This window comes from Manis javanica, chromosome 1 (assembly GCF_040802235.1).
Source record: "Manis javanica isolate MJ-LG chromosome 1, MJ_LKY, whole genome shotgun sequence".
NCBI classification, from domain to species: Eukaryota; Metazoa; Chordata; class Mammalia; order Pholidota; family Manidae; genus Manis; species Manis javanica.
This window is the reverse complement of record NC_133156.1, coordinates 204,392,082-204,416,531: the sequence shown is the minus strand read 5'-3', so window position 1 is coordinate 204,416,531 and position 24,450 is coordinate 204,392,082. Positions and strand designations below refer to the sequence as shown.

The 24,450-nt window shown below is 40.2% G+C and overlaps 1 protein-coding gene across 1 annotated transcript; it reads left to right on the top strand.

Moving 5' to 3' along the window:
- The first annotated feature begins 440 nt into the window (after positions 1–440).
- On the top strand, positions 441–19,171 carry EPCAM (epithelial cell adhesion molecule). The gene is made up of 9 exons (XM_037024525.2): positions 441–743; positions 2,873–2,980; positions 3,253–3,493; positions 4,394–4,459; positions 5,523–5,586; positions 14,707–14,808; positions 15,603–15,803; positions 17,505–17,549; positions 18,720–19,171. Exons 1-9 carry the CDS (start codon positions 668–670, stop codon positions 18,759–18,761), a joined length of 945 nt encoding a protein of 314 aa, XP_036880420.1. The 5' UTR covers positions 441–667; the 3' UTR covers positions 18,762–19,171.
- The last annotated feature ends 5,279 nt before the right edge of the window (positions 19,172–24,450 follow it).

The window sequence follows — 24,450 nt, the reverse complement described above, 5'->3', positions numbered from 1 at the left end:
TTTTTTACTAGTTTCAAAGCAGTACAATTTAACTGCCAGGTAAAGCTCAAAGGTCTTTTTTATTGTTGGTCGGACGGTCTTCCCGCTTCTCTTTGTACTCCATTTTAACTTCCACCATCCTCCTCCTAGCCCTCTCACTCTTTCCTCCAGGCCCCGTTTCTTCAAGGTGTCAGAATCATGCTCCCGCTCATTAGTAGTCAAACTTTGTCGGAGGCCCCCAAGAGGCCTGCTGGTTGGCACAGCCGCACGCACCTGCCGCCGCGGGAAGAGGCACCTGTGGAGGTGCAGGGCGGGACGCCCGCGGCTCACACCTGCGGCCTTGCCCGGCGTGGGGGCGGGACGCCTGCTCCCGCGCCCGGGCGGTGACTCACCGCCAGGAACCCGGAGCCGGAGGTGAGCAGCCCGGGGCGGGGACCGGGGGCGGGGCCGCCAGGTCCGGCAGGTCCGCCCCGCCCCGCCGCGCGCCCAGGGCGCGCAGTCCCGCTGCGAACTCGCACCGTCGCCGTGTCCGCAGAACTCGCTCGTCGCAGTCCTCCCGACGCGAGCCCGTGCGTCTCAGGCCTCCTGTCGCCCGGCCGGCCAGGAGCTCCCGGCGCTCCAGTTCCTCCGCGCGCCCTCCTGCGAACCCCCGGCCCGTCTCGCGCCCCTTCCTCGGCTTGCGCGCAGCATGGCGCCCCTGCAGGCCCTCGCGTTCGGGCTCCTGCTTGCGGCGGCGACGGCAGCGGTGGCCGCGGCTCAGAAAGGTGAGGAGCGGTGTTGTGGGGTTGGACGGACCGGGCCAGAGGTGGCGCCCTCTGCGCCTGAGGCGGGAGTCTGGAGAAGGGCCGTCGGCGCGGGCCTGTCCTAGCCCAGGCCCTCTGCTTTTCGGAAGGACCAGCCTCGCTTTGCTGGCTTTGCACTCGAGGGAAATGGCCCTGGGCAGGGGCTGAGGGGCAGGCAAGGTAACGAGTGGCCACGTCAGGGGATTTTTCGACTTCTGTGCGGGTTGGGTCGAGGCAGCGCGGCGGCAGCTCGACTCGCGCCTCACATCTGGCGCGCCCACCTCCTCCAGCCAGGACACACTTCGGTCCTGGCGTGGCGGCGACCAGCCTGGGCCTGCAGGAAGTCTGCGACTCCGACCTGCCGGCCCTCCCCTCCCGGGGCACCTGCGGCGGCCCAGGATGTGGGTCTAGGGCGGAATCAGGTGGCTGCCGGGAGGCCGTCGGGACCGCTACGCACCTGCGCGCGGGAGCAGGGCGTCCTGGGCCTTGACTTTGAGGCTTGTGGGTGTTTAAGCTTTTTTTTAAGAATCTTAGTATTGTCAAATTTATTGTAAGAACGCAGAAATATCGTTAACAGTAAGCACTTAAGAAACAAACGTAATAGCACTGCTTCAAGAGAAGCCCATAATTAGTAACTGGGATATATTAAATTTCTGTTTTGTATAATTATATTTTTCTTTTAGACATTGTGCTAAACATAGCCCTAAAACCTGAACACATAGTTCTGTGTTTTGATTCCCCCTCCCACCTCAACATCCAGAGTTTTCCATTTCCTTTAGTCTTGAAAAACACTATTTGAATGATGGCGGAACAATCTATGGTGCAAAGTTCTATTCATTATCCAAATGTTGGATATGTGACTTGATAGCAGTTTTTCTTACTCTGGAATGAACATCTTGCCTGCCATCTCTTGATTTATCTGTAAGATGGCTAGAAATAAAGTGGCAATTGGCCAAAGCTTTCTGGCTCCACCAATACGGCACGGCTTAATTCATTACTTTAAAAATAATGCTGTGTAATCAACTCACGCTTTTCTAGCTTCAGTTTTAAGCTAAATACTTTAATTTCTTTAAAGTGATGAGAGTTTTGTAGGTGTATGTTCAGAAAGTATCTGATTGATCTGTTTAAATTTCACATGGATTGGGCATGAGAAATGTGCTTTGAACAGGTACAGTATAGTGCTGAATAAGATTTTAAATCCTTCAGGGCAGCTACTATACTTTCTCTTTTTTTGTGACCCCCCAATACTGAGTTTACTGCTGGACGTATTATATACGTGGTTCATGTCTGATTATAATTTAAGCAGAAAAAAAATTAAAGCCAACATTGAGATAATGAAGGATCAATATAAAAATTCTTTGATTTGTCATAATAGTTTTTGTTTTTTTAGTGATTGCACTCTTAGCTACACAAAAAGATTTAGATGGGCTTGCCAATTTGAAATTAAAATGAACTTTTGAGAGTCAAAGATAAAACTTATCAAACTGACCAGTGCCCATCAAGCAGAATGGGCTGCTTAATATCACTTTAAAAACCAGGTATGAAGATTTCAGTTAGTTAGGAAACAAAGGGGTGCCCCCAAACACAACTGAAAGTATAGTTTTTCTAAGATACAAAATTGTCCAAGGGTTGAATATGTTCCCATTAAGCCCCCAAACAAGTACTTTTATTGAAATGGAGTGGGAGAAGGAAAGGAATGTGAGTTACAGATCCTTAAATTGGAATTGTTGATTTTTGGCAAGAGAGTCCTGACCAACAGGCAAGGGTTTATCTAGCTGGACATGGGGAGGGAAGGAGCTGAGAGTGGGTGTATCCTAAAGGCAAAGTGGAATATGGTGTTTGTAGGACTGTGTTCTTGGTTTTAAAAAATCAGAATGGGAATGCATGCATATTAGACTGTGTTTATATAACATATGCAAACTATTTAGCCTAGTATCAGCTGCTCAAATTATAGCTGAAAAATAAAACATCCAAGACTACTTTTTAAAGCTTTGTGTCCCTGTAATTCTTTTTGTGTCCTTGGCATTATGGTCAACATAGTTTTAGCTGGGACACCAAGAGTTGGTAGTTGGGTCCATATTTTAAGTGAATTAAAAAAAATTTTTTTCTAGGATGTATCTGTGAAAACTACAAACTGACCACAAACTGCTCTCTGAATGCACATGGCCAGTGCGAGTGTATTTCAATTGGCACACATCATTCCGTCATTTGCTCAAACCGTGAGTAGAATGTCCTCATTGCCTTTAAATTTTATTTTGACTTATACTTCTTTAATTGATGTGTCTTGACTTGGGAAGCATTTTATTGGTTCAAATCTTAGCCATGTTATTTTGTCAGAATAGTTGAAGCTTCTTACATCTTTGAAAGTGAATGTAGGAACATGTAAGTCTACAATAATCTTTGGCCCTGGGAGTTTACACTTGAATTAAAATATTTTCCTTAAGCATAAAATGCAGTTATTTTTCAATTTGACATTAAGCTTTCTTTTCAGTGGCTACCAAATGTTTGGTGATGAAGGCAGAAATGACTGGCTCAAAGTCTGGGAGAAGAGCAAAACCTGACGGGGCTCTGCAGAATAATGACGGGCTCTATAATCCTGACTGTGATGAGAAGGGGCTCTTTAAAGCCAAGCAATGCAATGGCACCGCCACGTGCTGGTGTGTGAACACTGCTGGGGTCAGGAGAACTGATAAAGACACTGAAATATCCTGCTCTGAACGAGTGAGGACCTTGTGAGTAGGGCTGTCTGTATTATTCATTTTCTTTTTTTTTATTATCAAGGCATTGATATACACTCTTATGAAGGTTTCACATGAATGTATTATTCATTTTCATGCTTTTTAGATTCGTTACATTTATTTTTGAACACATGATATGATTTCATGGTTTAGGGTTCAAGAGATAGAAAAGAGTGTACAGTGAAAAGCCTCCATCCCATCTCCATCCCTGAGCTACCCGATAGCTCCTTAGAAATGATGTCACCATAACCTTCCAGAGATTTTATGAATTTACTAGCAATATGATTTTTCTTATTCTTTTTCTCTGTTCTTATGATAGCATTCTAAACATAAGTTTCCTTTTGTATTTTTACTTAACACTGTTCACTATTGTAAGGTTAGATGAGTGTTACATGTATATGAATAACTTATTTAACATTGTAAAGTGAGCTAGGGTTGTCTTAGGGATTACATAGTGAAAAGAAATGGAAACATACTCAAGCTAGCTTAAGCAAAAAGGAGGTCATTGGAAGGGACGAGAAGCTGGATAGTTACCAAGACCAAGGCAGGCATTCTGTTTCTGTCTTCTGGAGCCTGTGGTCACTTTTCTCTGTTTCTCTTAGTGCCTTTTTGTCTCTTCACTTGAAAGTGGCCCAACATGACAGCTAAGCTTTGATTTTATATGACCTTGAGTGCTGTGGCCAGGGGGTCAGTGTTAACGTTAGAAAGGGTGTTCCTTCCTGGATAAGTTCTTTATGAACAATGTTTATGAGGTCCAAGGAAAAAATAAAGCCATACCTATTGCATAAATCCTTTTTCTGTTAATTCTACTTGGGAATTTTTAGTATTGGCTTATTAGGAGAATAGTATAAAAGACAGAGTTGTTATAGTCAGTACTGTTTTTTCACTTTACAGCTGGATCATCATTGAACTAAAACACAAAGCAAGAGAACAACCTTACGATGTTCAAAGTTTGCAGACGTAAGTACTATTTAAATACATTATATTTGCATAGTTGGTACTCAGATCTTTCTTCCTACCCCATTAGAAAAGTTAAAACAAGTCTGTTTTCTCAAAGTTCTAAAAAATAACTGTATTTTTAACCTTATTTTGAAATGGAGTTGCAAGAATAGTACAGATTGCTATGGTACCCTTCACTCAGAATCACCAATGAACATTTTGCCACATTTTCTTTTTATATCTGCATGTGTTTGTACTTTCTACATCTATCTAAGCATATATAAATATTTTTTCCCAGAACCATTTGAGAGCAAGTTGTGGACGTCGTCATGCCCCTTTACTGCTAAATACTTTAGCATCTTTTCCTGGAAACAAAAGGCATTCTCTTAGATAACCAGTGTACAGTTATCAAATTCAGGAAATTTAATGTTACACCATATTGTGCCAATTTTCCCAATGTTGTCCTTTGTAGAAGTTTTTTGCCCTCTGACCCAGGATGCAATCTAAGATCATTCATTGCATTTAGTTGTTATGACTATTTAGTCTTTAACATGGAACATTGTGTTGGCCTTTCTTTGTCTATCACGACATGAGTATGGGCAAGTCATCTTATAGAATGTCCTTCAAATCTGGATTTGTCTCTTTCCTCATAATTAAATACAGGTTGTACATTTTTGACAGAAAAACTTCCTAAGTAATCTTGAGTCTTTCACATCAGGAGGCACGTGATGTCAGCTTCTCTGTTTACTAGTGATGTTAACTAGTAGTTAAGGTGGTGCCCACCAGTTTCCACCAGAGCTTTACTCTTTTCCTCTTTGGAATTACTAAATATAATCTTGGGGCAGATACTTGGATACTGTGTAAATATCCTATTTTTAATCAAACTAGAACTCAGTAGTTTGAGGATTAATGGATGATTCTAGCCTGAATCAGTTATGATAGTTATAAAATGACATAAATGTTTTAACAGCTTAGTTAACAACAGTTCCAGACCTTGAGCTATTTGCTTAATTAAAAAGTAGTGTTTCTTACAACTGTATAGTATAAACACTTTTTTGAAACACAGATTTTTAATTTTTTACAGTGCTCTCAAGGAGGCAATCACGACCCGTTATCTACTAGATCCAAAATACATTGTAAATATAATGGTAAGATTATTTTTAGTAATGAGCTTTTGCAGAAAGTTGGTGGACCAGTTTGGTTTGGGTATTGATTTTTGGTAGTGGTTAAACTACATTTGAAACAGTTTAAGCCCTGTGCACTTAAGCAAGTTCCCTGTTGTTTTCTTTCCGTTGCCTTTGAAAACTTTGGTTTACCCTAAAGAAAATGTAGTCTCCCTTAGTATCTCTAACTCTCATCAGTCTTCTTACCCTGGAAAACCTCTGTGATTACTTTAGGCACAGACTTACTCTAGGATGGTGATACCTAGCTCCTGTCTTCTCTGGTTGAAGGAGTTAGTCCTTAACCAGTTAGCCCTTCCTTAACTCTTTCAACTCCCGTTGAAAAATGTGTGAGTTGTGTGGTATAGCTCTTTTAAGGCCAAACATTGATACTACTTTTTTTTTTTTTTTTGAGAGGGCATCTCTTATATTTATTGATCGAATGGTTGTTAACAACAATAAAATTCAGTATAGGGGGGTCAATGCTCAATGTATAATCATTAATCCATCTCAAGTCTAATTCTCGTCAGTCTCCAATCTTCTGAAGCATAACGAACAAGTTCTTACTTGGTGAACGAATTCTTACATAGTGAATAAATTCTTACATGGTGAACAGTACAAGGGCATTCATCACAGAAACTTTCGGTTTTGATCACGCATTATGACATAAACAATTAGGTCAAATATGAATATTCGTTTGATTTTTGTGCTTGATTTATATGTTGATCCCACATTTCTCCCTTTATTATTATTATTATTATTTTTATTTTTAATAAAATGCTGAAGTGGTAGGTAGATGCAAGATAAAGGTAGAAAACATAGTTTAGTGCTGTAAGAGGGCAAATGTAGATGATCAGATGATCAGATGTGTGCCTATGGACTAAGTATTAATCCAGGCTAGACAAGGGCAGCAAAACATCCACGGATGCAGAAGATTTCTCTCAAAGCAGGGGGGGTGAGGTTCTGAGCCTCACCTCTGTTGATCCCCAAATTCTCACCTGATGGCCCCCCTGTGACTGTGCCTGTCTTAGGTTGTTCCTCCCTTGAGGAATCTTACCCATCTCTGGTTAACCAGTCATCTTCCGGGGCCATACAGGGAAATGTAAAGTTGGTAAGTGAGAGAGAAGCCATATTGTTTGCAAAGGTTAGCTTTTTACTTCTTTGCAGATTTATGCCCTGTGGCTTCTATGCCCAGCACTTGTCTCGAGGTATCTTTACCACCTGGAGGAATTATGATACTCGGTAAATTCGATATGAGGCACGAATTCTATTTAAGGGTTGTAATTAGGAAGAAAGAAGAAAAGCTACAGATGTAGCATATGGAAGGAAACATGGGAGGATTGATTATTTCTTTGACATATCTTCTTGTAGAGTACCTTAAGTATGTATAAGTTTTAAACTACTAACTAATTTGCACACACATATTAACATAATAGGAATACGGTGACATAAACAAAGCAAATCTATAATTACCATCCATCTCCAGTGAAGCCAAGAAAACCATTTAGGCACCCTAGGCATTTGTGAAAATTTGTCTATGATATATGGATATTGTCCAACTGTACTTGAACAGTCTGAGAGAAATCAGACAAAGCAGCCCATTTCTGGGATCTGTTCACATCCCATATGTTCTTTTAACCGTAGATAGTCTATAGTCATAAGATTTTGGAGTGCTACACCTTGCACCCCTCCCAACTCCTGGTTGAGTTCCAACAGTACAGATCCGGTCAAATTCATTGTCTCACTGTATGCACATGCCAGCCTAGACATCTCCCTCCTCATTCCTATGGCAAGTCCAGGAAACGGTGGGCTGGATGCAGCCACAACCGCAGCATCGTCCGGATCCCTGTGGAGGCTTTTTGATGATCATCCCGGCACACGTCCTCCAGAGAGTGCTGATGCCGGGAGCTCCTCCTCATATCGTATCTTAGTTCATTTTCTGGGTATCCAAGCTAGGCCTTGATCTTCTGCATAGAAACAAACAGACCCTTTGCCCACACTTTGACATGCCCTCTATACCACTGTGCAGAACTCATTGGAGGTCAGCACACAGTAACTGCTTTTTTTTTTATTAAGAGAAAGGAATATTATCAGAAAAGAGTACCTCCATAGCTGATCATCTGACACCCTTTAAGTGATCAACATTAAGGATATTTAAAGCATGCGTTGATCTTTGATTTACCAATAGTTTTATCCTATCAAGGAGTAATCCCCCTTTTCTTTCTTTCTTTCTCTCTTTTTTTTTTTTTTTAATTTTTAATCTATACTTACATGAAGAATACTATGTTTACTATGCTCTCCCCTATATCAGGTGCCCCCTAACAACCACATTACGGTTACTGTCCATCAGCTTAGCAAACTGTTGTAGAGTCACTACTTGTCCTCTCTGTGTTGTGCAGCCCACCCTCCCCTTTCTCCCTCCCCCCCATGCATGCTAATCTTAATACCACCCTTCTTCTTCCCCCCCCCTTGTCCCTCCCTGCCCACCCATTCTCCCCAGTTCCTTTCCCTTTGGTACCTGTTAGTCCATTTTTGGGTTCTGTAATTCCACTGCTGTTTTGTTCCTTCAGTTTTTCCTTTGTTCCTATACTCCTCAAATGAGTGAAATCATTTGGTATTTCTCTTTCTCCGCTTGGCTTATTTCACTGAGCATAATACTCTCCAGCTCCATCCATGTTGCTGCAAATGGTTGGATTTTTCCACTTCTTATGGCTGAGTAGTATTCCATTGTGTATATGTACCACATCTTCTTTATCCATTCATCTACCGATGGACATTTAGGTTGCTTTGAATTCTTGGCTATTGTAAATAGTGCTGCGATAAACATAGGGGTGCATCTGTCTTTCTGAAACTTGATTGCTGCATTCTTAGGGTAAATTCCTAGGAGTGGAATTCCTGGGTCAAATGGTAGGTCGGTTTTGAGCATTTTGATGAACCTCCATACTGCTTTCCACAATGGTTGAACTAATTGACATTCCCACCAGCAGTGTAGGAGGGTTCCCCTTTCTCCACAGCCTCGCCAACATTTGTTGTTGTTTGTCTTTTGGATGGCAGCTATCCTTACTGGTGTGAGGTGATACCTCATTGTAGTTTTAATTTGCATTTCTCTGATAATTAGCGATGTGGAGCATCTTTTCATGTGTCTCTTGGCCATCTGTATTTCTTTTTTAGAGAACTGTCTGTTCAGTTCCTCTGCCCATTTTTTAATTGGGTTATTTGATTTTTGTTTGTTGAGGCGTGTGAGCTCTTTATATATTCTGGACGTCAAGCCTTTATCGGATCTGTCATTTTCAAATATATTCTCCCATACTGTAGGGTTCCTTTTTGTTCTATTGATGGTGTCTTTCGCTGTACAGAAGTTTTTCAGCTTAATGTAGTCCCACTTGCTCATTTTTGCTGTTGTTTTCCTTGCCCGGGGAGATACGTTAAAGAAGAGGTCACTCATGTTTATGTCTAAGAGGATTTTGCCTATGTTTTTTTCCAAGAGTTTAATGGTTTCTGACTTACATTCAGGTCTTTGATCCATTTTGAGTTTACCTTTGTATATGGGGTTAGACAATGGTCCAGTTTCATTCTCCTACATGTAGCTGTCCAGTTTTGCCAGCACCATCTGTTGAAGAGACTGTCATTTTGCCATTGTATGTCCTTGGCTCCTTTATCAAATATTAATTGACCATATATGTTTGGGTTAATGTCTGGAGTCTCTAATCTGTTCCACTGGTCTGTGACTCTGTTCTTGTGCCAGTACCAAATTGTCTTGATTACTATGGCTTTGTAGTAGAGCTTGAAGTTGGGGAGTGAGATCCCCCCTACTTTATTCTTCTTTTTCAGGATTGCTTTGGCTATTCGGGGTCTTTGGTGTTTCCATATGAATTTTTGAATTATTTGTTCCAATTCATTGAAGAATGTTGCTGGTAATTTGATAGGGATTGCATCAAATCTGTCTATTGCTTTGGGCAGGATGGCCATTTTGACGATATTAATTCTTCCTAGCCTTGAGCATGGGATGAGTTTCCATTTGTTAGTGTCCCCTTTAATTTCTCTTAAGAGTGACTTGTAGTTTTCAGAGTATAAGTCTTTCACTTCTTTGGTTAGGTTTATTCCTAGGTATTTTATTCTTTTTGATGCAATGGTGAATGGAATTGTTTTCCTGATTTCTCTTTCTATTGATTCGTTGTTAGTGTATAGGAAAGCTACAGATTTCTGTGTGTTAATTTTGTATCCTGCAACTTTGCTGTATTCCGATATCAGTTCTAGTAGTTTTGGAGTGGAGTCTTTAGGGTTTTTATGTACAGTATCATATCATCTGCAAATAGTGACAGTTTAACTTCTTCTTTACCAATCTGGATTCCTTGTATTTCTTTGTTTTGTCTGATTGCCATGGCTAGGACCTCCAGTACTATGTTAAATAACAGTGGGGAGAGTGGGCATCCCTGTCTGGTTCCCGATCTCAGAGGAAATGCTTTCAGCTTCTCGCTGTTCAGTATAATGCTGGCTGTGGGTTTATGATATATGGCCTTTATTATGTTGAGGTACTTGCCCTCTATTCCCATTTTGCTGAGAGTTTTTATCATGAATGGATGTTGAATTTTGTCAAATGCTTTTTCAGCATCTATGGAGATGATCATGTGGTTTTTGTCTTTCTTTTTGTTGATGTGGTGGATGATGTTGATGGATTTTCGAATGTTGTACCATCCTTGCATCCCTGGGATGAACCCCACTTGGTCATGGTGTATGATCCTTTTGATATACTGTTGAATTCTGTTTGCTAATATTTTATTGAGTATTTTTGCATCTACATTCATCAGGGATATTGGTCTGTAATTTTCTTTTTTGTTGGGGTCTTTGCCTGGTTTTGGTATTAGGGTGATGTTGGCTTCATAGAATGAGTTTGGGAGTATTCCCTCTTCTTCTATTTTTTGGAACACTTTAAGGAGAATGGGTATTATGTCTTTCTGTGTGTCTGGTAAAATTCCGAGGTAAATCCGTCCGGCCCCGGGGTTTTGTTCTTGGGTAGTTTTTTGATTACCGTTTCAGTTTCTTTGCTCGTAATTGGTTTGTTTAACTTTTGTGTTTCTTCCTTGGTCAGTCTTGGGAGGTTGTATTTTTCTAGGAAGTTGTCCATTTCTTCTAGGTTTTCCAGCTTGTTGGCATATAGGTTTTCATAGTAGTCTTTAATACTTCTTTGTATTTCTGTGGAGTCTGTCGTGATTTTTCCATTCTCATTTCTGATTATGTTGATTTGTGTTGATTCTCTTTTTCTCTTAATAAGTTGGGCTAGAGGCTTATCTATTTTGTTTATTTTCTCAAAGAACCAGCTCTTGGTTTCATTGATTTTTGCTATTGTTTTATTCTTCTCAATTTTGTTTATTTCTTCTCTGATCTTTATTATGTCCCTCCTTCTGCTGACTTTAGGCCTCATTTGTTCTTCTTTTTGCAGTTTTGATAATTGTGATGTTAGACTGTTCATTTGGGATTGTTCTTCCTTCTTCAAGTGTGCCTGGATTGCTATATACTTTCCTCTTAAGACTGTTTTCGCTGCGTCCCACAGAAGTTGGGGCTTAGTGTTGTTGTTGTCATTTGTTTCTATATATTCCTTGATCTCTATTTTGATTTGTTCATTGATCCATTGATTATTTAGTAGCATGTTGTTAAGCCTCCGTGTGTTTGTGAGCCTTTTTGTTTTCTTTGTAGAATTTATTTCTACTTTTATACCTTTGTGGTCTGAAAAATTGGTTGGTAGAATTTCAATATTTTGGAGTTTACTGAGGCTCTTTTTGTGAGCTAGTATGTGGTCTATTCTGGAGAATGTTCCATGTGCACTTGAGAAGAATGTATATCCTGTTGCTTTTGGGTGTAGAGTTCTATAGATGTCTATTAGGTCCATCTGTTCTAGGGTGTTGTTCAGTGCCTCTGTGTCCTTACTTATTTTCTGCCCGGTGGATCTATCCTTCGGGGTGAGTGGTGTGTTGAAGTCTCCTAAAATGAATGCATTGCAGTCTGTTTCCCTCTTTAGTTCTGTTAGTATTTGCTTCACATATGCTGGTGCTCCTGTATTGGGTGCATATATATTTAGAATGGTTATATGCTCTTGTTGGACTGAGCCCTTTATCATTATGTAGTGTCCTTCTTTATCTCTTGTTACTTTCTTTGTTTTGAGGTCTATTTTGTCTGATATTAGTACTGCAGCCCCTGCTTTCTTCTCACTGTTGTTTGCCTGAAATATGTTTTTCCATCCCTTGACTTTTAGTCTATGCTTATCTTTGGGTTTAAGGTGAGTTTCTTGTAAGCAGCATATAGATGGGTCTTGCTTTTTTATCCATTCTATTACTCTGTGTCTTTTGATTGGCGCATTAAGTCCATTTACATTTAGGGTGACTATTGAGAGATATGTACTTATTGCCATTGCAGGCTTTAGATTCGTGGTTACCAAAGGTTCAAGGTTAGCTTCTTTAGTATCTTACTGCCTAACTTAGCTCGCTTATTGAGCTGTTATATACACTGTCTGGAGATTCTTTTCTTCTCTCCCTTCTTATTCCTCCTCCTCCATTCTTCATATGTTGTGTGTTTTGTTCTGTGCTCTTTTTAGGGGTGCTCCCATTTAGAGCAGTCCCTGTAGGATGCCCTTTAGAGGTGGTTTGTGGGAAGCAAATTCCCTCAGCTTTTGCTTGTCTGGGAATTGTTTAATCCCGCCATCATATTTAAATGATAGTCGTGCTGGATACAGTATCCTTGGTTCAAGGCTCTTCTGTTTCATTGCATTAAGTATATCATGCCATTCTCTTCTGGCCTGTAGGGTTTCTGTTGAGAAGTCTGATGTTAGCCTGATGGGTTTTCCTTTATAGGTGACCTTTTTCTCTCTAGCTGCCTTAAAACTCTTTCCTTGTCCTTGATCCTTGCCCTTTTAATTACTATGTGTCTTGGTGTTGTCCTCCTTGGAGCCTTTCTGTTGGGTGTTCTGTGTAATTCCATGGTCTGTTCGATTATTTCCTCCCCCAGTTTGGGGAAGTTTTCAGCAATTATTTCTTCAAGGAGACTTTCTATCCCTGTTCCTCTTTCTTCTTCTTCTGGAATCCCTATAATACGAATATTATTCCTTTTGGCTTGGTCACATAGTTCTCTTAGTGTTGTTTCATTCCTGGAAATCCTTTTATCTCTCTCTATGTCAGCTTCTATATGTTCCTGTTCTCTGGCTTCTATTCCTTCAATGGCCTCTTGCATCTTATCCATTCTGCTTATAAATCCTTCCAGGGATTGTTTCACTTCTGTGATCTCCTTCCTGACATCTGTGATCTCCCTCTGGACTTCATCCCACTGCTCTTGCATTTTTCTCTGCATCTCATCCCATTGCTCTTGCATTTTTCTCTGCATCTCTGTCAGCATGTTCATGATTTTTATTTTGAATTCTTTTTCAGGAGGACTGGTTAGGTCTGTCTCCTTCTCAGGTGTTGTGTCTGTGATCTTTGTCTGCCTGTAGTTTTATTTTTTCATGGTGATAGAGATAGTGTGCAGAGCTGGTACAAGTTACCACTGGAAGAGCTTCCCTTCTTGTTGGTTTGTGGCCTTCCTCTCCTGGGAGAATAGCGACCTCTAGTGGCTTGTGCTGTGCAGCTGTGCACAGACAGGGCTTCTGCTTCCTGCCCGGTTGCTATGGGGTTTATCTCCACTGTTGCTGTGGGCATGGCCTTCCTGGGGCTGCTCCTCCAAAGTGGTGGAGCCCCATGGGAGGGGGATCGGCCGGGAGGCTATTTATCTCCTTAAGGGGCCTCTGTGCTCCCTGTTGCCCAGGGGGTTAGAGTACCCAGAGATCCCCAGATTCCCTCCCTCTGGTCTAAATGACCTGTCCTGCCCCTTTAAGACTTCCAAAAAGCACTCTCCAAACCAAAACAACAACAGCAACAATGAGAGAGGGAACAGAAAAAAAAAAAAAAAAAGGAAAAAACGCGCGATTTTTTTTTTTGTCCTCAGGTGCCGGTCCCAGGCACCCGCTCACTGGTCCTGCTGCCCTGCCTCCCTAGCACCAGGGTCCCTGTCCCTTCAAGGCTTCCAAAAAGCAGCCACCCAGTGGTCCTGCAGGGAAAAACGCGCGATATTCTTTGTCCTCAGGCGCCGGTCCCAGGCACCTGCTCACCAGTCCCACCGCCCTGCCTCTCTAGCACCGGGGTCCCTGTCCCTTTAAGGCTTCCAAAAAGCACTTGCCAAAAAGAGAGAAAAAAACGGGAAAAACGCGCGATTTCCTCCGTCCTCAGGTGCCGGTCTCAGGCACCTGCCCACCGGTCCCGCAGGGAAAAACGCGGGATATTCTTTGTCCTCAGGCGCCGGTCCCAGGCACCCGCTCACCGGTCCCGCCACCCTGCCTCCCTAGCAACGGGGTCCCTGTCCCTTTAAGGCTTCCAAAAAGCACTCGCCAAAAAAAAAAAACAAAACCGCTCCGGTTTCTTTCCACCCGCCGGGAGCCGGGGGGAGGGGCGCTCGGGTCCCGCCGGGCCGGGGCTTGTATCTTACCCCCTTTGCAAGGCGCTGGGTTCTTGCAGGTGTGGATGTGGTCTGGATGTTGTCCTGTGTCCTGTGGTCTCTATTTTAGGAAGATTTTTCTTTGTTATATTTTCATAGCTCTATGTGTTTCTGGGAGGAGATTTCCACTGCTCTACTCACGCCGCCATCTTGGCTCCGCCCTCTGATACTACTTTTAAAAATACTTTTGCGAAGGAATATACTGTTTTGCTCTGTAAAAGCAGAACATGGTAAATGTATGCTGCATTTTGGATTGCTTTTCTTTAGGATTTTAATTTTAAAGTAGTACTAGCCAAATAAGGTACTGTAATATCTTCTTTTAAAATATTATCAGAGGAAGGAAATTCTCTTTTGAAGAGAAAATGTGCATTCTAATTATCTTTGGTTGTAATGCTGTCTTATTTCCCTTGGGTAGACTAAAAAATCTCCCAAGGATATAAAAATTATTAGTAATAAATTCAATTATCCCCTAGTAGAAAGGAACACTGACATGCAGACTACAGAAAATAAAACACTGGATATGTTGATGATTGAAAATGATATTTTCATATGATTTCAGTTATATTAATTTGTATTTTGTACTTTTTCTTCCAGTATGAGAATGACATTATCACCATTGATCTGATGCAAAATTCTTCTGAGAAAACTCAGAATGATGTGGACATTGCTGATGTGGCTTATTATTTTGAAAAAGATGTGAGTCTGATCTTCCTCATTTTAACTCCTGTGTTTAGAAATCTAATGTTGTCTATCATGCCTCAATGAATCAAAGATATTTCAACATCTATTTCTCCACTTACATAAAGGTCAACCATACCCTTTAAGTATTCTTCAAATGATTCTTATCCTGCAGTTAATTCTGTCCTTGCAAGAAAAGGTGCGCACATATACCTTTCTTATTTGTTTGTATATTTATGCCTCTTAGTCAAATTGTTCTGCCTAGAATATCTCTTAGAATTCTTTTTACTACCTTCTTGGTAGTTAGTATGTATAACTTTCCCTGGTGTATTTCCATGCACAAGAGATTATGTAAGGAATGCTGTGTAACTGGTGTAATGAAAATGGTTTAAACTTTAATATATAGTGAGCTGTTTTCTGATGAAACTTGAAATTTGCTTCAAAATAATCTGGCCTGGGGGGAGGAAGGATAGAAGGAAGAATGGATATAAGATTGGCCATTTGTTTATATTGTTGGATCTGGGTATAGTTACGTGGGACTTCATCGTACTTTTCTTCCTACTTTTGTATATGTTTGAAAATAATCCTGTAATAAACTTTTTTTTTAAGTTTTGATGTATGAGATTATTATTGCTGAAACCATAGATTCTTGGCAGCAGTTCTTTCGGTATATAATTGGCATGGAGGTTATTATTGCTGAAACCATAGATTCTTGGCAGCAGTTCTTTCGGTATATAATTGGTATGTAAATTGTATGTGGCCACGGTAGTTTTTCTTAAATATTTTTAATTGCTGTTCTCCTCAACCTGTAGGTTAAAGATGAATCCTTGTTCCACTCCAACAAAATGGACCTGAGAGTAAATGGGGAACAATTGGATCTGGATCCTGGTCGAACTTTAATTTACTATGTTGATGAAAAACCACCAGAATTTTCAATGCAGGGTCTCCAAGCTGGTATTATTGCTGTCATTGTGGTGGTGGTAATAGCAATTATTGCTGGAATAGTTGTGCTGGTGAGTATAGAACAAGTAAAATTTCATTTAGGGGTGTATTCTTTCAAGAAAAGGTGAAAAGTGTGAAAAAGCTACAATCATGTTCCGAAACAATAATGAAACTCATTTTTTATAATCCTATAGAGTGGATGAACCTATTACACTTCTGGTCCTTTTTTATAAAATAGGTACTTTATGAAGGAAGAGAGAGTACTAATCTAACAAGCATTTATAGCCAAACCTGTCACAGGTCAGCTATGTTGCCATAAAGCAGCAAATGTCCTTCAGGTCTCCTCACTGCAGAGAATTCAGCACTTCCGCTATCATGAGTGCAAAATACCTGAACTTTTCAAACTGTTCAGAGAAATGAAACAGAATGCAAATTAAGGTTAGTGTAGAAAAGAGTTGAAAGTGATATATATGAAGTAATAATTCTAAATAAAATTAGCAAATTGAACTTAGCAGTGCATCAGAAGATGAATGTATACCTGAATGTGCAGGGTTTATTCCAGAAATGTAAGGATGCTTTGGTGTCAGCAAATCTTAACCAAACAACAGCATTCAGCAGTAGATTTGTGGGTGTGCGGGAATTTGCATTTTCAGTTCAGTGGAATTACTACACTTGGCTATGCACCTGGAGGAAAGAAAAAGTTAAATCCCCGTTTCACCCCACCAGGACTGGCTGTATTGCCCATCTGTGTGTGAATGAATGGCACATCCTGGAGCCACAGCATTGTGATAGGAGTTGGGCTATACATCCATGTTCAAACACAAATTCTAGACGGAGTATAGCCAAAAATGTTGCAAAGTAAAAAAGTCTCAAAAATAATTTAGGAAATGTTTGTGCAACTTTGTGGTAAAGGAAGGAAGGAATCTGGAATCCATGAAGGAAAAGATATTTGACTTCTTCATTAAACATTTAAGTGAAAAATGTCAGTGATAGGCTGGGGGGAAATATTCATAATGTATAAAATGCAAGTTATTATATATAATATATAAAGAGTTCTTACAAACTGAAGAGAAAACTAAATAAATGGCAACAGGTGTGGATAGACAATTTATAGAAGAATAATTCCAGATGGCAAATGAACACATGAAAGGTTAGTTATAGATATCTACTGGTCCTGTAGAAATGAATCCACAGAAACATGAGGAGCCATGGTCAAGGCTGTGTATCGCAGCTTTGCTAGTAAGGGTGAATCTTCAAACAACCTGAGTGTATGTCTGTAGGAGAATGGATGAGTAAACTGGAATATCTATGCTGTGGAGTAAAGTGGCTATTAAAAATAATGAATTCAGTCTATTGCTTTTGATCTGGAAGGGTTCCTGTGATGTTGATAGAGGCTGTGCAAAGAGGAAAATGATACTGGATGATTCCCATTTAGACCCCCCCCCACCAAAACTTAAATGCATATGTTTATATTTGTATTAGGGTAGGGCAAGATGTGGCAAAATGCATACCAAGCTGTTAAATTTTATGAAAAATTATTCATTGTCTTATTGATGTTTTTTTTGTTAATTTCACTGATTGTGGTAGATTTTATTTTTTTATATATAGTTTAGTGGAGAAATTTTAATTTAAAAAACAATTTCTATGGATGGATTTTAAAATTAAATTTGTTCAGATAGGAATTGTGTTCATTAAAAAAACATTCGTCAGTTAAGACCATCTGGTAGTTTGGATAGCATTCCTAAAATAGTAATCATTTCTCTTCCATTCAGGTTATTTCCAGAAAGAACAGAATGGCAAAGTATGAGAAGGCTGAGGTAAATGGTTACTTAATTAAAAAACCCTTGTTTAATCTCTTTTTCCTAATAATTATTGTATCTTCTTAGATACTGATGGGTCTCAATCTCACCAGAGTCCCTTTATTGTATAGTGGTTACAGTTTTAAAGACAATCTTATAATGAATGTACCCTGACCTAAATTCTCTGCATGGTTCCATGGCAGACCAGCGTAATACTGAATTCTGCCTCAGAACAATGGGATAGGAAGTCTGTGATTTCTATTTTACAAAGTGCCACCATTTGGTGGAATCTTTCAGAGGCATACTCTAGTGGATTCACATTAGAGAAACTGAGTGTGACTAATGAACTGATTTATTTCCTCTATGCCAGTGAAATGATAATCATTAAAAATGAACTTAATTTATGTCCTAGTAAAGCTGGTAAATGCTAACTAGTGGCATATATATATAACTAGTGGCAAAACAAAATGTGAGATTGCTAGTGTGTTTCAGTGACTCGAATTGTCTATGAACACACTTGACCTAGAACCCTATCGATAACATTTTCAATATACCCACAAACTTTTATATATTTATGCATATATTTGTATATGCATATATATATGTAAAAAATATTTTACATAATAACACAATTGCAAAAAGAACATTGAAGAAAATCCAGTAGAGCAAGACAGTTCTAACGTTTTCTATCCATAATTGGGTCGGTTTACCTGGTTTGGGTAGTCTTCTAGGGATGGGCTTTCCCTGAACCAAATCATAACAGAAAGTTAGAATGACTTTATCTTCTTGTCTCAGTTTTGCCTGCAGTTAATTGTGTGATCTGGGAAGAGTCACTTAATTCAGAACTTGCAATTTCCTCCTCTGTAAAATAAACAATTGATCGTAGAAAATGAACTGGTTCTTCTAGATGCAAAAATGGTATACATTTAATAAAATCTTAACCATTGCTAAAGATCTAGATTACCTGGTACTTCCCCGTGTCAGTTTGGCCATCTTATCTCTAAATGCAGGTTGGACCATGCGTTCATTATGTCCTTCCTTGGAAAATAGTTTTGTTTTTGTTGTTCAAATAAGTTTCATAAATGTGGGAAAGAATCAACTTGCTTTTTTTTTTTTTAAAGTATTTTCAGAATGAACAAAGATTGGAAAATTATTTACATTTTCTTTCTCTTTTTCCCTCTGTTTCAGATAAAGGAGATGGGTGAGATGCATAGGGAACTCAATGCATAATGACAGTAATTTGAAGAGTAACTGCAAGAAGGGAAATTAGCAAACAGACTCTACAAATGTATGAGCATGGGACAAAGAGAAGATCTTTGAGGCCTACTATTTTGTTAGTTAACCTCATATATTTGTAATAATGAAACCTGTCCTCAGAATATAAGCAGCATAAACTTAACTTTACCAATCTTAAAATTTGACTGAAGAGTCATATATGCAGATCTGATATAAAACTCAGGAGTTTGCATGGTTAAAATTATTTATGTGTAATATTGAAGAGCGTGCATTACACTTTCACAGTAGAATTGGAATGACTAGTCTCATCCATTTGTGATTGAAAGCTGCCTTTCTGTTTACTTTGAGTCTTGTACATATTCACTTTTTTTATTAACTATAAAATAAAACATTTTAAAACTGAATTTCCTAACTTTGAATTACTGAATCAAATTTCATTGTATACACATGATAGGCTGAGAAATGCTCTGAATGCTAACTACAAATTAGAGTGTTGCATGAGTACTTAAGGTTACATATATTCAATATATATGTATAACCTATAACATGTAACTGCTTGATGGAAAAAATTTTATCGTGAATGAATCTTAAGATTTTCTTTTAAACAAATAGGCATTTTGACAAACAACTTGAGGCAGAATTGATGGAGAATGTTGTGGACCATGAATTCTATTGTCAGTGGAGTTAGAAGCACCAATTTTTCACATCTTATATAATTAATATGGTGCAAACACATTTTATGTAAAGTTAAAGTATCCTGAAGTATTTTGCTTTTGATAGGAAATTTTTAAAAACAATATGAAAAGAACATTAAAGAAATATAAAAACTAGATTTAAATGTACCTGTAATTTTCATCCCTTCTGCAGAATCCTAGGATGGCCCTCAAGATTTCTTACCCCTAAGTATGTGCCCTATATAATCCCCTCCTCTAGGGCAGGACCTCTGAATATGTTGCGCAGTTACTCCTAACATTAAGTTACATTATATGGCAAAGGTGAAGGAATTTTGCACATGTAATCAAGACCCCTAATCATTTGAGTTAATTAAAAGGGAGATTACAAAAGATGCTTCAAAGGTAAGAGACAAGAAGCAGAAACACTGGATGCACTCTCACGTTAGCCTTAAATCAAACCACTGTGTTGTGTAGAGGGTCACCTATGGGCCTATTGGACAGCAGGCCATCTCTAGGAGCTGAGGGCTTCCAGTAACAAACATGGGAACTGAATTCTGCCAACAACCAGTGAGCTTGGAAGGGGACCTCAGCTCCAGCCCTGGTGAACATCTTCACTGCAGTCTTGAGATTGTGAGAAAAGAACCCAGTTATACTATGCCTTGGTTCTTGACCCATGGAAATGAAAATAGTGTTTATTCTCTAAGATGCTGAATTTGTGGGAATTTGTTATCCAGTGATAGAAATTCATACAGCCAATATAAAGCAATGAGAGCTTTAAAGATAATAGGAAGAGCAGATAGAAGCGACAGCCACTACCCCTAGGGCTGAGATAGCACCAAAAGAAGAGACCCTTCCTACTTTCTTCCCTCAAACTCCACGCCCTGGACTGAGGTCAGACCTTGTTGGAGAGAGCACTGTGGCTCTCAGGGAACAGCAGGGAAGTTGGCTGTGGTGCTGCACTGGCAGAACTTGTTGAAAATCTGCCTTTGGGAACTTGCTGGAAATGAGCTCTCTAGGGCAGAAGTCATCAAATTACAGCCTGTAGCCTGGCCCACCACCTGTTTTCATACAGTTTGGGAGCTAAGAATGGTTTTTGCATTTTTTAATGGTTGAAAAAAAAATCCAAAGAATCATGATATGTGAAAATTACCTGAAATAAAAATTTCAGTGTAACAAATCAAGTTTTATGGGAGCATAGCTACACTCATCTATTTATTATTGTGTATGGCTGTTTTGTACTGCAAGAGTTGAGTAGTGACAGACCCAATGGCCAGCAAAGCCTAAAATATTTAGTTCTTTACAGAAAGTTTGCTGATCTGCTGTTCCTGCTGTAGAGTGCTGGGATGCACTAGTCATAGGGACGTGTCTTACCAGACATCAAAGGCACTCTCTAAAACTGCCTTTTATAGTTTAGGTGCTCAGGGAAGCTGCTGGCTGCTGCCAGCTGCAGAAACAGCAGTGCTGGAGAAGCTGCCCTTGCTGCAAGAGCCGGACAATGGAGAAGCCCCAGGTGCTGCTGGAGCTGAGCCCTGGGGAAGCAGCAGGTGCTTGCTGCAAGGGAAGCAATACCCTTTCCTCTTGCAGCGTCTCTCCAGCGCCCTCTACTGACGAAATTTCGGATCCATTTTTACAGAGCAAGCAAAAAGGATGAATTTGGAGTTAAGAGACAATAAATCAATAACTGGCACACTCTTCAACCCAGTGCCTTCTAGTTTATGTCCTATCTCTTCTGAAGCTACTTTTGCCAAAGTCAACAATGACCTACTAATTTCCAGTGGCCTTTGTTCCCCAGTGTTTATTCTTTTTTTTTTTTTTTTTGAGAGGGCATCTCTCATATTTATTGATCAAATGGTTGTTAACAACAATAAAATTCTGTATAGGGGGGTCAATGCTCAATGCACAATCATTAATCCATCTCAAGCCTAATTCTCGTCAGTCTCCAATCTTCTGAAGCATAACGAACAAGTTCTTACATAGTGAATAAATTCTTACATGGTGAACAGTACAAGGGCAGTCATCACAGAAACTTTCGGTTTTGATCACGCATTATGAATTATAAACAGGTTAAATATGAATATTCGTTTGATTTTTATACTTGATTTATATGTGGATCCCACATTTCTCCCTTTATTATTATTATTATTTTTATTTTTAATAAAATGCTGAAGTGGTAGGTAGATGCAAGATAAAGGTAGAAAACATAGTTTAGTACTGTAAGAGGGCAAATGTAGATGATCAGGTGTGTGCTTATGGACTAAGTATTAATCCAGGCTAGACAAGGGCAGCAAAACATCCACGGATGCAGAAGATTTCTCTCAAAATGGGGGGTGAGGTTCTGAGCCTCACCTCTGTTGATCCCCAATTTCTCACCTGATGGCCCCCCTGTGACTGTGCCTGTCTTAGGTTGTTCCTCCCTTGAGGAATCTTACCCGTCTCTGGCTAACCAGTCATCTTCCGGGGCCATACAGGGAAATGTAAAGTTGGTAAGTGAGAGAGAAGCCATATTGTTTGAAAAGGTTAGCTTTTTTACTTCTTTGCAGATTTATGCCCTGTGGCTTCTATGCCCAGCACTTGTCTCGAGGTATCTTTACCACCTGGAGGAATTATGATACTTGGTAAATTCGATATGAGGCATGAATTCTATTTAAGGGTTGTAATTAGGAAGGAAGAAGAAAAGCTATAGAGGTAGCATATGGAAGAAAACATGGGAGGATTGATTATTTCTTTGACATATCTTCTTGTAGAGTACCTTAAGCATGTATAGGTTTTAAACTACCAACTAACTTGCGCTCACATATTAACATAATAGGAATACGGTGACATAAACAAAGCAAATCTATAATTACCAGCCATCTCCAGTGACGCCAAGAAAACCATTTAGGCACCCTAGGCATTTCTGAAAATTTGTCTATGATACGATGGATATTGTCCAACTGTACTTGAACAGTCTGAGAGAAATCAGACAAATTAAAGCAACCCATTTCTGGGATCTGTTCACATCCCATATGTTCTTTTAACCGTAGATAGTCTATAGTCATAAGATTTTGGAGTGCTACACCTTGCACCCCTCCCAACTCCTGGTTGAGTTCCAACAGTACAGATCCGGTCAAATTCGTTGTCTCACTGTATGCACATGCCAGCCTAGACATCTCCCTCCTCATTCCAATGGTAAGTCCAGGAAACGGTGGGGTGGATGAGGCCACAACCGCAGCATCGTCCGGATCCCTGTGGAGGCTTTTTGATGATCATCCCCCAGCACGAGTCCTCCAGAGAGTGCTGATGCCGGAAGCTCCTCCTCATATCGTATCTTAGTTCATTTTCTGGGTAGCCAAGCTAGGCCTTAATCTTCTGCATAGAAACAAATAGACCCTTTGCCCACACTCTGACATGCCCTCTATACCACTGTGCAAAACTCATTGGAGGTCAGCACACAGTAACTGCTTTTTTTTTTATTAAGAGAAAGGAATATTATCAGAAAAGAGTACCTCCATAGCTGATCATCTGACACCCTTTAAGTGATCAACATTAAGGATATTTAAAGCATGTGTTGCCCAGTGTTTATTCATTTTATCGCACAGTTCACTGCCATGATGACTGCTCCGTTTCCTACCCCAGTGTGCTGCCTACAAATTTTCTTCCTTGGCTTCACTGGCATTAGTCTCCTCGGGTTGTTTTCCCCTTCTAACTCTGAAATACTGATGTTACCAGGATTTATCCGTCTATTTTTCTTCTCTTTTTCTTCCTGGAGGATTCCATCTTTCCCTTACCTTAGCTATTATCTAAACCTAGATAAATAACAGAAGCACCATCTCCATTTCTGTCCTTCATCCAGAGTTCTACACTAAACTTCCTATGTTTCACTTAACTAGCCTTTGATGATCTATCTTATCTTTCTCTACAAACCTAGTTCGTTTCTTGAATCTCAGAATCAGTTGATTGCATTATCACTGTGTACCAAGTCCTAAATTTTCTTCTGTCTCTTACATTCTCCACCCTTTAGTTATCAGGAATAAATGCTCCTCAAATCTGCTGTCTCTTACACACTTTCACTGATCTCTTTCCCACCAATCTATTCTCTCTCTAGCCCAAACTCCATATTGCTCCCAGAATGATTTGCCTAAAGTTGATCATAGCAATTTTATACAACGCAAATCAGCCCCTCCCCCCTCTCGGAGGAGCATACAAGGCCTTTCAGTCTGGCCCTTCGGTGAGTACTCTTCCCCGCTGCGCTGTCCAGCATTGCATCCCCTTTTCAATCTGGGGAGAATTCTGTGTGTGGTCTTAATGGGAGCCAGTTCTCTACCTGCCTCTCCAGAAGTTTGAGGGCAGAGATCCTCCCTCTGCTATAAACATCCAGGGCACAGGCACTCCCACCTAAGACTTGGAATCTTGCCATAAAAAGAAGGAAGAACAGTTGAGAAGACACTCATGGGCAGCAGTGGGGTGAAACCAGCGGCAGCCACAGGAGTGTCCGGGAGAGGCATCCCAGCCCCTGGGCCCCTGTGGTGTCCCCAAGCGGGGGTTGCTCTGCCTACCCTCCCTTGGCTCCTTCCTTTCCATTGCCAGTACCCTGCGCACCAGAACTTTACCGCTGGTCTGGGGTAATGTAATTTTAGCTTCCCTAATACCAAACTCTTCAATCTTAGTCCTTTCTGTATATTATTCCCAGAACAACTAAAATAATCTAATTACAATCTACTTTATTCCCCACTATACTCCAATAGGTCAAATTTGGCTGCATTCAAGGTTTCCCTTTGTGCTCCTCAAATGTTCTCCTGTCCTTTCATCACGCCTTTGCTCATGTTCTTTCTTATGCCTAGAATACCCTCTACTTAGTTAAGGCCCAGCGGAAGATCATCCATGAAGTCCTTGTTAACATTTTAGCATCAGCTGATTTTGCTTTCAACATGAAAGGGATAGGGATAGCAACCCCCAAATACACCATTTTGGTATAAGGGTTATTTTGAACTAAAGGAAATTGAGAATCAACAGATGTAGGAAGAGCTTTC